A 16,730-nucleotide genomic window follows, 5' to 3' on the forward strand; every position below is an offset into this window, starting at 1 on the left:
CCGTTTGAAAGCTCGGTCAGCGGACTGCCCCCTTTTTCCGATGACCTTCGAACGACCATCAAACCTCGACCAAAATGGCTCATTTTTTCCAGAAATCTTCCTCTTCTCATGGGTAACAAAAGCCCCTTATTCTCATTGCCTAATTCGTTCGTTTAAGCCCTCGATTTGAAGCTCCATTTCTCCCTATTTTCGGCTTCATGAAACCTCTATTTATAGGCATCTTCGATGCCTCAAATGCCTTTGGCCGACCTACCCATGCCTCTTAGAGTCTTGACCTCTCTCAAATGGCCCTCAATCGAGCTTTATCCGACAAGAATTGCAAGTTGCAGGCGCACCAAAATCAGCCAACTTTCAGCTGCTTTTTCTTCAAAATTCGGCCACCACGATGGCTTTTGTCAGACATTCCTTTACAAAAGTTGCTCCCCGACCATTGCTCGTGCAGCCCTGGTGCTCCAGCTGGTCGTTCGGCGACTTTTGGTGGGTTGATCGAATCCTATGGCCAAACTTTGTTGTTTTTGCACTTTGGCCCCTCCAAGTTTTGGCTATTATCACTTTAGCCCATTTCACTTAACTCTTGAACTTTCCAATATTGTCATTGAGTCCCTCAAGTCCTAAAACATTCATTTGACCCTTGAGCATTCTGAAAAAAATATCGTTTCGGCCTCCCTCTAGTAATTTCGAAAAAACTACACTTAGGCCCAAATCTTTATTTTGGCCCTAAACCTCTTTGTTTCTTCCTGAAACCACTGAATGGTTGTTCCTTATGAAAAATCGAAGCCCCCTCAAGCTTCTCTTGACTTCGGGAAGTTGTCTACAAAAATTTGGTATTGCAGCCTAATTGGCAGCTGCATTTTTGCTGTACCGAAAATTGTTCCCGATCAATTTCTTTTGACACCATAAATCCTATCTCGGGGTGCTTGATAATGCCACATCATTTTCCTTTGGCATCTCGTCTCCAGGGCACTCCCAGTAGTCGACTTGGTCAATTTTTTGGGCTATTCAGATACCAATTTTCTCTGAAATCCCATTTCTCAAATAAATTGCTTATTTTTAATTAACCCAAATTTCTCGGGTATTACACCTAGAATGGTGATAAGCAAAGCCACAAGACCCGAGAAGTGTATATAGAAGAAAATATAACAGAGTTAGAAGCTGACTCACTCAATAATTAAACCTTATTCAATTAAAGTCATGATCAATGCATTATGCCATACCATGAACCACAATATCAAAGCAACGGTATAGATGCAGAAATGCACATATATAATTTTTGAGGTCCACATAAGGTACACATCCAATGGCATCCAAGGTTCGAAATACAAACTTGTAGTTGCCATGAACTAGCTAGCATATCAAAATCATTAGTCGAAGCCCCCATATCAAGTCCACTAACTCTGTAACAACCACAACCCTTGCAACACCATAATAGAAGCATGAGTCGAACTCTCAACATAAACTCGAGCTGATGCTCGTATAATATCATCATAACATAACGAGCCAAGCTTGCGGGTACCCTTCGGATAAATCTGTTGCACGTATCGCTAACCATGTAGTGCAATACATAAGAAAATGTAATGGTTTTTGCAGCATAAATGTGATGGCAGAGTCCTCATAAAACCAAGCATCGGGCCATGGTACATCCACGTAATAATTCACACATGCAAATGCTCTACATGCATATGTTCGGTTATCATACACGAATCAACACTCAACAGGCTAACCGTCTCATGCTAATGCTCACTCTCCCAATAAATACAAAGCATAACCCCAATGAATGTAACCCACGGTCCAATATCATAGCATATATGTGTCATATCATGTAAAACTTAACAAATGAAATCGTGCACATTAAATGCCTTTCATAACTCATAATGACCTTAATATTAATCCGATGGTATGCCCAAACAAGCATATTTATTCTCCAAATACATCTAACCAAGAGATATATTCAAGAGGAGAACACCTTGTTGAAGAAAACATAACATTGAGATAGTATTCGGCTTGCTGTTTGTTGGCAATTTTGATTGTTTAACTTGTATTAGCTTTTTATTTTATGTTATTATTAGTATGAGCTGGTAATGCCTTTTATCTGTTTAAGTTGCATATATAAGTAACTTATGTTAGTTGTTTTAGATTTTATTAATTCATTCTCTTAATAAGATTCTAGTGCATTAGTTTCTCTCTCATTTGTTTCTCGAATTCTTAAGCCTTAGGGTTTCTCACCTACACACCTATAAAACAACTTGATTTTTATAGAAAAACAAAAGCAAAATCGGTCGATAGCCTCTTGTAATCGATTGGCAATTTTAAGATTTTTGGCCAATCGATTGACAATTCCTAGACATTTGCCGACCGATAGAATGCCACTTGAAATTTCACACCAATATGCAAGTTTTTCAAAAAATGCTTATATGATCTACGCCCTAACAAAAACCACACAATTTCCGAATGATTATAGGGTAGAACAAACCTTATTTTGAGTTCCCAAACACTTAAACAAGAATAAACAAAGATTGAGAGAGATTTACAATCCTTTTTACATAGATACTTTGATGTGCCCAAAATACAAAAGAAAAACTAGCACTCATTGTTTGATAAGAAAATTTACTATAAACAATAAAATACTAGTTTTGATTCGCCACACTCTAAGATAGAAGAAGGAAGAGTGATAAAAATCAAGTAAATTTGTTACTAAACAAATGAATTGCGTAGATAAGAATTAAGATAAAAATGTTCTTTGCACTTTATTCATAAAAATGTTCATTCTAAAACATTATACTATCACGTATATAAATACTAGTCTTGTTGACAAATTACAATGATTCAAGACAAACATAATTGCCTCTTTTGACAAAATTGGGCTAATGATGATAAAAGACATACAAAAAGTATAAAGTAGAAAAACATCATTATGCCACTTTTGACAAAGGGAATTATGATGATAAAACATAATGATATATAAAAGACAAAACACCCTCAAACATAAATGACAAATTAAGGGTGACATCATGCATGATATTAGTTAGGAGACTTGGGCTTGTTGGAAAGACTTGGGCCTGACAGATGGGCTAACTGCTTGGGTTTCATCATGAAGTACCTAGGTTGCATTCTAGTCTTGGGCTTCCAAGCAAGTGAGTAATGTAATTAATTTGGACTTTAACTCTTTTACTTTGAATTCTAAGTCTTCCAAATGTGCTAGAGTATTTCCAATAAATAACTCAAGTTCCTTTTGAAATTATTTAGCCATTGAACAAGTAATTGGCCCAAGACTTGAAATTACATGCTCTTGGACAACCATTAACTTTGCATTTTTACAGTTCACATCATACTTTCCAATAACTCTTCTAAAAAATTATGAGGTTTTGGTAATTAAATCACAAAAAATCTTTGCTTCAAGAGTCAATGAGCTTAAAGAAAGATTGGATCTTATCTCATAAAAAAGGATAAGAGGAAGAATAACTTGCTTTACTATACTTCACCCTTAATCTAAGCTCAATAAGAGCTACTATAAGAATCAAATCTTCACCAACATAGAAGAAACCACCCAAGAGAATGAAGAAGGTGATGGAAAATTAGTCACTTCTCCCTAAAATCCCTTCTTGAAGCACCAATAACCAAATGAGGAAAAGAGAAGATAACTCATCGCCTCTCGCCCCTCTCCCACCTTCTACAAGCTTCCACCGACTTCTCTCCCCCATCTCACTTAAATTTATAAGCTAAATGGCCTAGAAAATCGTGTCTAGCCATAATCGGTCGATAGCTTTGAAAACAACTGTTGACTACTAAAAGCTAGTCTTTCTAACCTGTTGACAGATCCACTCCCATCTGTAGATAGATTCCTTCATTTCCTTGCAATATGTCTACAGATTACTCCCATCTGTCGACAGACATAATCATTTTCACCAATCTATCGATAATCTTTCCTCCATCTGTCGACCGACTAATCCTATTTTCCTTCAACGTCCTTAGCAACCTATTTCCCAACACCTCCAACTTGGACCCCTCAACATTCAACATCTTTGCTTCATTATTTGCCTTCTATTACTCTAGATCCCACTCTTTTACAATTTCCTTTTGCTTGGCTTTCTTATATTTCTTTCCTCCTTAAACTTAGAACTTCTGACATCACAATTAACTACTTAAATCTTCAAACTCAACATGCGATCCTCCTCCTAGCCCACAAATAGCTAGCGAGTCACAATGGAAGCAATTGACTTATTTAATTTCATTATTTTTTTTCCAAAATATCGAATTATTACAAATGGAGATAGAAAAAATTTCATTTCTAACTTAGAGACATAAAATATTCCATCTCTAACTTATTCGTAGACAAAAATGCGTTTCTAAATCAAAAACTTATTTATGATATTTTTCTAATATTACGATGCAGTCTAAAACGTTTTTTAAATTACAGAAATAGCTCGGAAACGATTTTTGGCATTTTGAATACGAAAATATTTCAAAAATGCTAAAACGACATCTCCAAAATGTTTCCATGTATTATAACTTAGTGATTGGTTTAAAATTATCTCGTACATTATTACATAAACAAAAGTGAAAATCACTTTTCTGCATTATTATTAAATATATTTATATATATTTAAAGAATAACAAATAAAAATTAATTATGTTAACAAAATTTAAACCTAATATCATTAAAATAGTTAATTTATGAACCAACTTTACTACTATATTATAAATTATTTTATTTAAAATGTTATATAAAAACAAATAAATAATAATATATTTTAAAATTATTATTTTATTATCTTATTTAATTTGTTTATATACCGTCTCATCCTCTTTGCCACCGCTTCCCGATTCAAAAGCGGTGGGTAGTTTTGTCCCAAATTTTACGAAGTAAAAATTGCAAAAGCCCTCACCGTCTTGATGAGTTGATTTGTCTGGGAACGGAGGCAGATGCTCAGCGCTCGAGCATTCCCCAAGATCTCTCTCATGGCACCCAAGCAACCCCACCGCCTTCATCGAGGTACTCTCTCTCTCCCTTTCCCTCTTCATATCTTAGTATAATATATCTACATGTTTATTTGAAGGAGTCGGTGCAAATTCACCGACTGTTAAACTCTAAATTTTCACATCGAATCACGCACATTTATGCCTTGAGTGTATACATCGGCAGCTGCAGAGACGACTCTGCAAAGCGCGGCGAAGAGGCCGAGGACGATGACTACCGTAGCCGCCGAGTCCTCCTCCATGAGGAGCGCATTCGCCGAATACGCAGACTACCTCAATGACCTTGTTAGCTTTCTTCACTTTTCAGTGTCCCCAATTCGCTGATTCGCTTTTCATATTTGTTTGGAGTTTTCAATTAATTGGTTTAGTTCTCCCTGGAATATCATGTGGGGGAATTCGAAAGTCGAATGCAATCAATCGACTGGGGACTTCATTGTTTTTTCTTTTCTAATTTTTGGTTTTAGGATTGCTAACTTCATGTTTGGAACATTTGTGAAGGACAAATTTAGAAAAGGAAAAAAGAGAGGAATGCATAGATGAAGGGATGCTGGTGCCTTTTATTTATATGCATGGATTAGAAAATAAGAAGAAGATAATCGATAACTGTAAAAAGAATTCATTTTTGGCTTTTAATCTATAACAAATGTAAGCGTATAAGTAATTTATTGTTTTTTCCCCCCTTTTGTTTGACAGGTCTTAGGTCCAGAGAAAACATTCAAGTGTTAGATGACAGCTTTATTTGTCATTTGATATTCTATATGTACGAGAGACTAAGAAATGCACCGATAGATTTATATGTTATCTCTTTTATTGTATTCATTTGCCTTTTTCTATGAATCTTATGGAATACACCGAAGTGGAAAAAGGTGTGGCTGGCATGCTAGATCTGACTAGCAAATTAACAACGTTCATATTTTTGTTTTGTTTTTGGTTGTGTAACTGGATACTGTTTCACAAAAAAGTTATCGTTACTACTCCTGACATATTGCCATGTCTCTATAATGTACTTGGGCATAGTTCTAGATGGAGTGTTAGGGTACAACAAAAGGTCAAACAGATGCATTGGTGGATTGTAGCTTGAGAGAACCTAAAAGTTCCCTTGGATGTGCAAAATATAATTACAGTGGAAATGAGTTTAGATAAACTAGATTGGGGAAATTGAACATGTAATTTGAAGCTATATTTTCAACAAGGGGATTTATTGCAACGTGAAGTTACCATTAAAAGTGATAATTTCAGAGTCCATGCCTTGTGGAGGGAAATTCTTCTACTACTTTATTTCTTTCATGGAGAATCATAGAAAGGAAACTGGGGATTTCCATTCCATAAGTTGGTGTTCAGTTTTATTATATATTTTCGCTAATAAGTACTTACTGAAGCAGGTGAATGTAAAAGTGCCAAGGTTGGTGGAACTCTTAAGCATGCTTTGCAAGCTGAGATAAATTACTTTTTCATGGCTTTGTTGGTGGCATTTTCTTTTCCAAATGCACTTCTTTCTAGGAATGATCATTTTGGAGTGCACTCTTCAAGGAAAAGGTTTCTTCTATAAATTAGAACTGAAGCAATAATGTTAATAACTTCCTTGCTTTTGGTTGATTTCTAGGTCGTGTCTCGTTTTTAAATGAAATAGCTTGATACTTATGACCTATATAAGGGTATTATGATGTAAAAAAATGGATAAAATAATTCATATTCCTATTATCTCTTCCATGTTTGTAACTAAGGTTTTCTTAGATCCTTGAAGCATTCAATGAGTCGATGACCTTTCCCTTCTTACTTCCACTAGCAATGGAGTGTCACAACCCAAGGATATATTAGGAATTATCTAATACATGTATTTTCTTCTTGTTGTCCTTTGCTGCTTTCTTGTTTGTATCTTTCGGTTATATTGAAACTGAAAGGAGAGAATAGCCTATAAATAGGCTAGAGTAGTTAGAGAATGTATGTTGTATTTGAATTTTAGTCTTCTCTCTCTTCAATTCTCTCTCAAATTTCTCTCTGATTTCTCTATTCTTCCCTCTCAATTCTCTCTCGATCGCCTTTGTTCCCTCTTATTATGTCTGCTATCTCTCTCATTCTGTTCTAATTCTCCCTATCTTGCTGTTTGATCTCTTCCAATTTCTCTCAAATTTCATTCTAAACCCTAGGTATATGACAAATTGGTATCAAAGCCGATCGATTCTTGGCTGTGAGCAAAGCAATTTTTAGATAACATTTAGGCGATTTCGGCAAACTCACTTAGCTGCAACAGAGTGCATCGAATTTTCAGCAAGTGGAATTAGGAGATTGATTCTCGACTGATAATTGAGGCTCGGAATTTGAAGGCGAAGTAGATTAAGGTGAAATTCAGTTCTTGATATAGATTGACCGGATCTCAGTTGTTGCATTTAATAGCAGTCGATTCTCAAGAAAGTTGCAACAAGAGTCTATCGATCCTTAGGAAGCTCAACATAGCCAATCTACTCTCAGGAAGCTACAACAAAGTCAATCGAACACTCAGAAGATTGCAACAAGAATCAATTGAGTGTTGATCCCGGTGAGTATAGGAAACAGTTGCCGCAGGTGATTCAAGAGGTGCTATTAAAGTCAATTGAATTCTCAAAAAACTGCAACAGAGCCGACAATTCTCTGTGGATTGATCTAGGTAGTCCTTATAAATTAATTAGAACAACAGATCCTAGGTTGTCGATTTGTGAGGCGATTGATTATCAGTTAGCTCTTAGTGGATTCAATCTCTGAGGCGGATTAAGTTCCTATAAGGTCTAGGCGACTCCCTGAAGCAGTGGCTGAGGTGGATCCAAGTTTGTGTTTGCTGAACTAAGGGTTAGGCAAGTACTAGAAGTAGTTTCTGAGATGAGCAATGGACATATGAATCCAAGGACAATTCACTATCCTCAATTGAAAGCTAGATGACTTTTTGATTCTGAACAAACTTAGATGCTTTAGGAAGAAATACTCTTAAGTGGCAAAGGGTGAATGGAAATGTCAAGACCCTAGTCCTAATTGATGTTTCTTTAGAAGATAGCACTAGAAATTGAGGAAGAAATAGCAAGAATTGAGAGGGAACAGAGTGAAATTAAGGGAGAATCCAAGAGAATTTTTTTTTTTTTTTGGGGGGGGTGGGGGGGAGAGAAAAATAGACAGAACTTGAGGGAGAACAAAGAGAATTCTATAAACTTGATAATTCATACATTGATAACGAGCCATGAGGGTCATGATTGTTATATATAAGCAACCCACAATTCTATAGAGCAGTTACCACTTTTCCACTACTAGTAACTGCTCTTTTAATTACTTCACTACCTCCCCACTACTCCATAACTAAGAATAATCAAATAATTAAAGCAATAACTAACTACTTCAGCAAAATAAGTGAAAATGGAAATAAAAATAACAAGCTGGTTGTGACATTCACTCCCCCTTAAAAGATTTCTTGTCCCTAAGAAATCATGGTCATTGGCTACACCTTTTTCATCCTATCCCTGTAGCATCTTTTTCTTCTATCATCCTTTCTTCTACTTCAATTTCTTCATGAATTTCTTGCAAATCAGAATGAAGGGCTGACTTTCATGAGTTTCCATTATGGCCAAATCAATACACTCTAGGCAGAATTTCCGACCATCTTTTGGGACAACAAATCTTGTTTCCCTAGGTTCCATTCGCTCACAGCTGCAACAATGGGGAGTCCCATTGAATTCATGAAAAGGGCAATACTTTTGGACCCAAATAGGATGCTCTCTATATTCAATTAACCTTGCAGCATTTGTTGGTAAGAAATGCTTGTAGACATCACATTTTGGGTGATAGAACTCCAAAAATTGGAATAGGCCAACGATTCTTGGCTGAGAATTTTGACAATTCCTGTTCGAAGTGTGAAGGTGAAGCGGAGCTAAGCGACTTTCTATTGTGATTGGAGGCGAAACCTACAAGTAGACTAGAATCAAAACTATGGCAGAAGGAACAAGGTTGAGGCATTTGGAGTTGAGGATGGCGGCGTTGGAGTTTGGAATGACTCAGATGCATGAGGCGGTCACCCAAAGTATGGAGGATGTGGCTACAATTAGAGAGAGCATGCGTGAGGATCTGACGGCCACATGAGAGAGTATGCAACAAGAATTGGAGAGGTATCAGGAGACGATGGAGCAGTATGACCATAGGATTAACATGTTCAATATGTTGTCACCCCTCCCTCAATTCTAGTTACCACCAAAATTTCCTCCCCGGGTAGTCTCTAATTCAGGCTTGTCCGGTCAGGGCATCCTCCCTAGGCCACAAGGACGGAGGAGATGCCAGACATGGAGCAAGGAGTTTAGGTAAGGGAATTAACTTCTCATACTTCCAATTACACTCCTATGCTAATGTTGGAGATACCATTGTTTGACGGATCAAAGCCAAGGTGGTGGATCTACTGGTGTGAGCGTTTTTTCCAATTTTACAATGTGGCTGAAAACCAAAGGATTAACTTGGCAATAGGCCAACGATTCTTGGCTGAGAATTTTGACAATTCTTGTTTGAAATGTGAAGGTGAAGCGGAGCTAAGTGACTTTCGATTGTGATTGGAGGCGATACCTACAAGTAGACCAGAATCAAAACTATGGTAGAAGGAACAAGGTTGAGGCATTTGGAGTTAGAGGATGGCGGTGTTGAAGTTTGGAATGACTTAGACGCATGAGGCAGTCACCCAAAGTAGGGAGGATGTGGCTACGATTAGAGAGAGCATGCGTGAGGATCTGACGGCCACACGAGAGAGTATGCAACAAGAATTGGAGAGGCATCAGGAGATGATGGAGCAGTATGACCATAGGATTAACAACATGTTTAATATGTTGTCATCCCTCCCTCAATTCTGGTTACCACCAAAATTTCCTCCCCGAGTAGTCTCTAATTCAGGCTTGTCCGGTCAGGGCATCCTCCCTAGGCCACAAGGACGGAGGAGATGCCAGACATGGAGCAAGGAGTTCAGGTAAGGGAATTAACTTCTCATACTTCCAATTACACTCCTATGCTAATGTTGGAGATATCGTTGTTTGATGGATCAAAGCCAAGGTGATGGATCTACTGGTGTGAGCGTTTTTTTCCAATTTTACAATGTGGCTGAAAACCAAAGGATTAACTTGGCAATAGCCTATTTGAATGATATGACTGATTCTTGATACCAAGGGTGGACCAAGTCTAGAGGGACTAAAACCAAGTGGATTGATTTTGTTGAGGAACTCTGCAAACGTTTTGGAGAGAGAATTATGACGGATGTAATTGAGGAATTCAACAAGCTGAAGCAGTAGGGATCGGTGGTTGACTATCAGGAGAAGTTTGAGGAGATAGGGGCTCTAATGTGGAGCTCCAAACCATCCCTCACGGAGCAATATTTTGTGTCAAGCTTTATCAGTAGCCTTAAGGATGAACTAAGGTCCATGGTCAAGATGATGATGCCTACTACGGTGAGAGAGGCGGCACAGAAGGCAAGGAAGTAGGAGCTTGCTCTAGAAGCAATCTTTAAAAAACACGGAATCCCCTTCGAGTTATAATCCTGCCACTAGTTAGCAGTTGGAAGGAAAACCTGAGGTTTACTCTAACCTTAATGCAATAAAAAATTATATGCCAAAATAGAGGTGGTGGCTAGGATCGTGCTATAAATGCCAAATTTTGTCCAGGCCACCAATGCAGAAGACTGTTATTGAACATGGAAGGACTAGATGAAAAAGAAGAAGAAGACGAAGAGGTTGTTCTTCAAGAAGAAATTGCTGAGTGCAAGGTGATCACTGGGAAGAAGTTGTAGAAATTATTATAGAAAGGGGCTCAAAAGTCATCGTTGCATTCCATACAGGCTGTTGAATTCAAAGAAATGACTAAAGCAAATGAAGAACATTCAAAGGCTATGAACACTGCTACACTTCAACTCCTCAATGAGGAAAAGCAAGGGAGAAAGAAAGAGAGAAGGATACAACAAGTAGTGAAAGTAGGGATTGGTTGAGCCGTAGCTCGTCGCTGCAAATTCTTGGGAACTAGAACTTTCTTAAGGTGGGGGGAATTGTCACGACCCCAGGGGTAACCTAGTCATTATGCTTGTAATACCTAACCTATGTTGTTCCTTTCAGTTAGTGCTGGAAATGATTGTACATTTTAGTTAGACATTATAACTGAAAAGAAGCCTATAAAGAGGCTAAGCAGAGAGGATGAGGGGATTTTTTTTTGGAAAGGAATACAAAGTTTCTTTTTCCCTCTCTTTTCTCTCCTTTAATTCTCCCTCCTATCAAATCCTCTCCTTTCGGTTCTTCTTTAATTCCGGAAACTATCCAAGTCTCAGCCTTGAGGCTTGACACAATCGGAAGTAGACCAGCCAGTGGTAACTCAAGACTCTGGTGAGGAAGAGAAATTGAACAAGGAGATCTGTGAGGATCGCAATTTATATTTGCAAGAGGCTGATGAAGTCTTCAGAATAGGAATTTTGTACATTTGTACTCCAGAAAATTATTACAAGAGGTCTAAATAGGAATTTTGTACATCTGTACTCTAGAAAATTATTACAGGAGGTCTAAATCGAGATATGACTGCATGAAGTTGTACCAAAGAAAGAAGCTAAAGAAAGGCGTAATTTTTGTCTGAAGTCCATGAAATTATTGGAACTTGCAGATCATTTGGTGAAGGGAGCTTTATCATGGATATCTTTGAGGACTGCATTTTATATTGCAGGAAAAACAAAAGAGAAGGAACATAAAAGTTAAGAGGATGAGGCTTAGAAGGAGAAAGAAAGAAAGACGGATAAATCAGATAGCAAAGGCAGGGATTGAATGAAGAATTGTGGCCAATCGTTGTAAGTTATTGGGGACAAGAACTCTCTCAAGGAGGGGAGAATTGTCACAATATAAGGATATATTAGGAATTATATAATACGTGTATTTTCTTCTTGTTGTACCATAGTTGTTAAAGGCGTGCCTAGGCATAAGGCGCCTTAACGCGCTAGTTCAACGCCTTGCCTGGGCCGGGGCGAGGGGATTTCAGTGAGGCGTGCGCCTTGCACGGTGAGGCGTCGAGGCGAGAGGCGCACCTCATGAAACCTAGGTTTTAATTAAAATCTAGGTAGCCCAATTCCTCCCCTCTTCTCAGTTCCAACATGTATACATTACAACATATTTACATTTCTTTAGCTTAAGTAAATGTCCACATTTTCTTTTATTTATATTTTACCTTCCATTTACTTTAATACATAAATGTAAATAAGAAAGTACCCCTCATTTGGATTCAATAAAAATATCTAAAAAATCAAAATCCATAAGAATAAGAAAATAGAATTTTGATTTTAGTACAAACTTAGGATTTAGCTATTTTACCACCCCTAAAATACATACCTACTATTTCTTGAAAAATTCATTAAAAATAATTTTAACAACAATGAATATTAGCTATCAAAATATTGAGAGATAGTTTTTCAAAATGAAAATATTTTCTTATATGTCTCCTTATAATGCGCTAATCTTCCGGACTTAGAAAAATTGCATTTTTCAAAATGAAAACATTTTCTTGATTGAAGGGGATGATGGAGATATTGACCTTGATGTTGATGATCTCCTTGATGATGATTGATTAAAACTTCTTTATTGATTGTGGACTTGTAGTGTTTATATGTTTGTTTAGAACTTTGCATGATGATTGGTACTTGTTTGAGTTTGAGACTTTAAGTTTGAACTTTGATGATGTTTTTAGTTTAGAATTTGCATGATGAATGAATCAACTTTGATGATGTTAGTTTAGAATTTAAAGATAATGAATCATTAATGATATGCATGTGTTATTATTGATAATTTGATAGTTTTTTATGATTTTACAAGATTTTGAGTTTTTTTTCTAAAAGGTGCCCCTTGCTTCACAAAGGTGCACCTCGTCTCGCGCGCCTCGCGCCTCAGGCTCCAGGACCCTTTACTCCTCGCTGCGCCTCGCGCCTTTCAAAACTGTGTTGTGCTTTGCTGCTTTCCTGTTTGTACCTTTCGGTTATATTGTAATTGAAAGGAGAGAATAGCCTATAAATAGGCTAGAGTAATTAGAGAATGTATGTTGTTGAATGGTATTTGAGTTTTAGTCTTCTCTCTCATCAATTATCTCTCAAATTCCTCTCTGATTTCTCTATCATTCCCTCTCAATTCTCTCTCGATCACCTCTGTTCCCTCTCAATTTTGTTTGTTATCTCTCTTCTGCTCTAATTCTCCCTATATTGCTGTTTGATCTCTTCCGATTTCTCCCAAATTCCATTCTAAACCCTAGATACATGACATGGAGCCAATTGGAAGAATGGGTTTAAAGTAATAATTATGTATTCTACCAAAACAAAAATATCTAATTTCATTCACGATAATCATTGATGAAGTATTTAACTGCTTTCTCGTCTTAACTTGATCAAACTCACTTTATCCTATTTGTGGGGTCATTTAAAAAAAATTTGATCACCATCCTGCTTCTTTTAGGACCACATTTTCCATTGACCTGCTTGGTGCCATGGTTCATTGGGACCATGACAAGTAATGCTTGTCAACCAACATTATCAATCATTAGAACTCCAGCTACACATGGGTGACACCTTTGTATTTGGACGTGAACAAAAAGAATAAAAGCATGAGCCAGTTTTTTGATGTTCTTAAACAATGCTCATCAATAAACAGAAGTTGCCCAACATATCAATCATCAGAATTCCAGCTTCATGTTGGTGACATCTTTGTATGTGAATGTGAACAAAGAGGAAAAAAAAAAAAAAAACGAGCTGCTTAGATATGCTATGTTCTTGTCGAGTTGCACATTTGGACCTTCCCAAATCCTGCAGTATGTTTGGCTGTCCATTCTTTATGTTTTTCTCAAATGTTGGTTGAAGTTGCTGCTATGGTACCATTCATTTGTCATGTGCTTGGCATGTATTAAAATTATACTTTGGAACTTATATCTTTATGAATTTGTCTTATAGAATGACAAACGGGAAAGGATCGTAAAAGCAAGTCGGGATATCACCATGAATAGCAAAAAAGTCATATTTCAGGTGCACAGGTAGCAAAGGATTTTTCCCTTCTTATACATTTTTTATAGGTCTTTATCAAATGATCTCTTGAGTTTAATTTTGCTAATCAATTCCACAAGTCGGTTTGACCTGATTATTTTCTCATCTTTATTCTGAAAGTTGCACAGTATCTTTTCCAATAAAAATTTAATCATTAAAAGTGAATGTCACCTGTGTTTTTTGTTCGTCATCAATGATATGCTGCTATTGCTGCTGTGTGTCTTACCTTCTGTTCCCTTTCTGGCTGTGTTTTTAATCTACATTTACTTTGGTTCAGTTCAGTTTCATGATCTTGCCTTAAAGAAGGTTTGCTAGGCTTCTGATGTTGCTGCTCTTTCCAACAACAGAATAAGTAAACACAACCAAGAAGAGGTCCTTGAGAAGGCAGAAAAGGACCTAGCAGCTGTGACCAATCAATATGTGGCCAGGCTAGTTAAGGAACTGGGAGGAACTGATTTTTGGAAGCTACGGCGAGCATATTCTCCAGGGGTTGTGCCTTTGTTCTGTTCCTGCTAAGGCAGAAAACTGTGGCTAATTAAATTGCTCTGGGATCTTTGCAGGTACAGGAATATGTTGAGGCTGCCACACTATATAAATTCTGCAAAACTGGAAATCTTTTGAATCTTGATGAGATTAATGCTGTCTTGTTACCATTGAGTGATCATTCTCAGGAGCCACTGCAGATTAATGTTCTTGACTATATCTTGGGGGTAACTACCTCAACCTTGATCCAGTTTCCATCTGATTTATCTAATAGATCTGTTGAGAGTAAAAAGAATAATTATATAAAAGATGAAGTTAACTCTTTATCTAACAGTTCACACTTTTAAATGAGATGGTGGTTAATAAGTTAACATGGTATTAAAGCAGACAAATGTGTTGAGTTTAAATCTCACTGCTAGCCCAATATCTAATTTGTTGCATGTGGTTGGACGAGTTATGTAGTGAAGTTCATCTGGGCACACTTGAGGGGTGTGTGAGAGTAAAAAAATAATAATATTAAAAATACAGTTAACTCTCTATTTAATAGTTTAACCTTTTAGATGAGACGATAGCTAGAAAAGATAGTGTATGTATACACACATATATATTGGTTTGGGGGGTGGGGACTCAATAGTTTGGTGTTGTACTTGTGCATGGTAGGTCGGAGCTTCCTCCATGATAATAAAATTAGATAACTCGACATGGAATAGTATTTGATTCTAGTTCTCCCTTAGCCTTCCTCTACATCCCTTGTGAAGTTGTGATTAATTAGAACAAAAGAATATTTAACATAGTTCATGCATAATAATCTTCAGTCTTTTCCCCATCTTTTTTGCCTTCCATTATATTAGTAGTATTATCTTGTACTAGAGTTAGAGGCGGTGCTAACTGCTAAATAGTGTGATTTAGCTTGCAGACTTGACTGGTGAGCTCATGAGGTTGGCAATTGGTCGAATCTCAGATGGTGAAATTGAATTTGCTAAGAAGATATGCAGGTTTGTACGTGAAATCCACAGGGAGCTGATCCTTCTTGCCCCAATTATGGATGACAGTTATGACATGAAAACAAAGATGGATACCATGCTCCAAAGTGTCATCAAGATAGAAAATGGTATGTTGCTAGTAGTTGCATTATTTAACAAAATGCAAGCATGTTGTTTGTAGTTAGTCTGTTAGCTAAGTTAAAAAAAACTTCGCTAACTAATCTACTAATTAAATCTCAAACCCCAGTACTCAAAAGCCAAAGCCAACTACTCTGATAAATATCAGAATTAACTTGAAAATGGAATCTGAAAAGAGAAAGGAAAAATTCAGTTGCACAGCGTTCTAGGAATCCTTCCTAAAAGAGGTATAGTTTAGTGAATAGGTTGGTTTTTATTTTTTATTTTTTATTTTTTTTAAGCTGTGAAGTGAATCAGTGGTTGATATCTCAATTTCGTACTTTTGCCTGATAAGGCCAGTTCTTTCTTTCTGTTGGTGAACCACTCATTTTGCTCTTTCAATTTTATTCTGCAGCCTGTTTCAGCGTCCATGTGAGAGGATCAGAGGGTATTCCATTGCTTGGATCTGACGACGTCCCGAGTTACTCCTCAATGGGGGTGCCTGACGTGGAATGATACATCATATGGTACCACTTATCAGCTCCTGGAAGCCTGTTTTTACTTCTTCTGTAGTATGTACCCGTATTTACTTTCTCCCATCCCTCCCTCCGCCTCCATTTCAGCCATTTCCATAATTCTGTGATGGGGAAAGCTTAACTAAGCTACCTTCTGCTGAATGGTCTTCTCGAGATTTATACTTCATCTATTCATGTCTTTTCTCCCTGATATTAAGTATAAATGCAAATAGATATTAAGTATGGTATTTTTTGAACTATAAATGCATATAGATATTAAGTATGGTATTTTTTAAAATAATTTATGTAAAATATACCACTTTTAAATTTGAATTGGGCTTTATTTTGTTGATAAATTATAGTATTTTTTTTTTATTTGATAGTTACTTCCCTTTCCCATGTTAATAATTTTTGTTTTTCAATTTTTATTTGCACCTACAATTTAATCAATTATTGAAAAGCTTATTCCTACTTGAATTTTAAAAGCTATTATTATTTATGAAAGCTTCTAGAAGCTATCTCCACTTTAATTGAAAATACTAATATTTACAAATATGGTAGTTTGTTTTATTTTTTGGCTTATTGTTGTTTTTGTATGTAAAAATAAAATAACAACAGCAC

General features: G+C 36.7%; 1 protein-coding gene across 1 annotated transcript; it reads left to right on the plus strand.

Moving 5' to 3' along the window:
* Window positions 1-4,830: 4,830 nt before the first annotated feature.
* On the plus strand, window positions 4,831-16,342 carry LOC127798197 (uncharacterized). The gene is made up of 7 exons (XM_052331581.1): window positions 4,831-4,990; window positions 5,141-5,259; window positions 13,922-14,001; window positions 14,359-14,500; window positions 14,572-14,721; window positions 15,404-15,605; window positions 16,010-16,342. The coding sequence occupies exons 1-7, from the start codon at window positions 4,921-4,923 to the stop codon at window positions 16,108-16,110; spliced, it is 864 nt and encodes a 287-aa protein (XP_052187541.1). The 5' UTR covers window positions 4,831-4,920; the 3' UTR covers window positions 16,111-16,342.
* The last annotated feature ends 388 nt before the right edge of the window (window positions 16,343-16,730 follow it).

The sequence above is a fragment of the Diospyros lotus genome, chromosome 3 (assembly GCF_014633365.1).
Source record: "Diospyros lotus cultivar Yz01 chromosome 3, ASM1463336v1, whole genome shotgun sequence".
Classification (NCBI taxonomy): Eukaryota; Viridiplantae; Streptophyta; class Magnoliopsida; order Ericales; family Ebenaceae; genus Diospyros; species Diospyros lotus.

Bases quoted from the DNA above. Each gene is read 5' to 3' on its own strand.
- LOC127798197 (XM_052331581.1), top strand. From the start codon at position 4,921: ATGCTCAGCGCTCGAGCATTCCCCAAGATCTCTCTCATGGCACCCAAG. The intron at 5,260-13,921 runs GTTAGCTTTCTT...TTTGTCTTATAG, and splicing joins CAGACTACCTCAATGACCTT to AATGACAAACGGGAAAGGAT. The intron at 14,002-14,358 runs GTAGCAAAGGAT...TTCCAACAACAG, and splicing joins GTCATATTTCAGGTGCACAG to AATAAGTAAACACAACCAAG.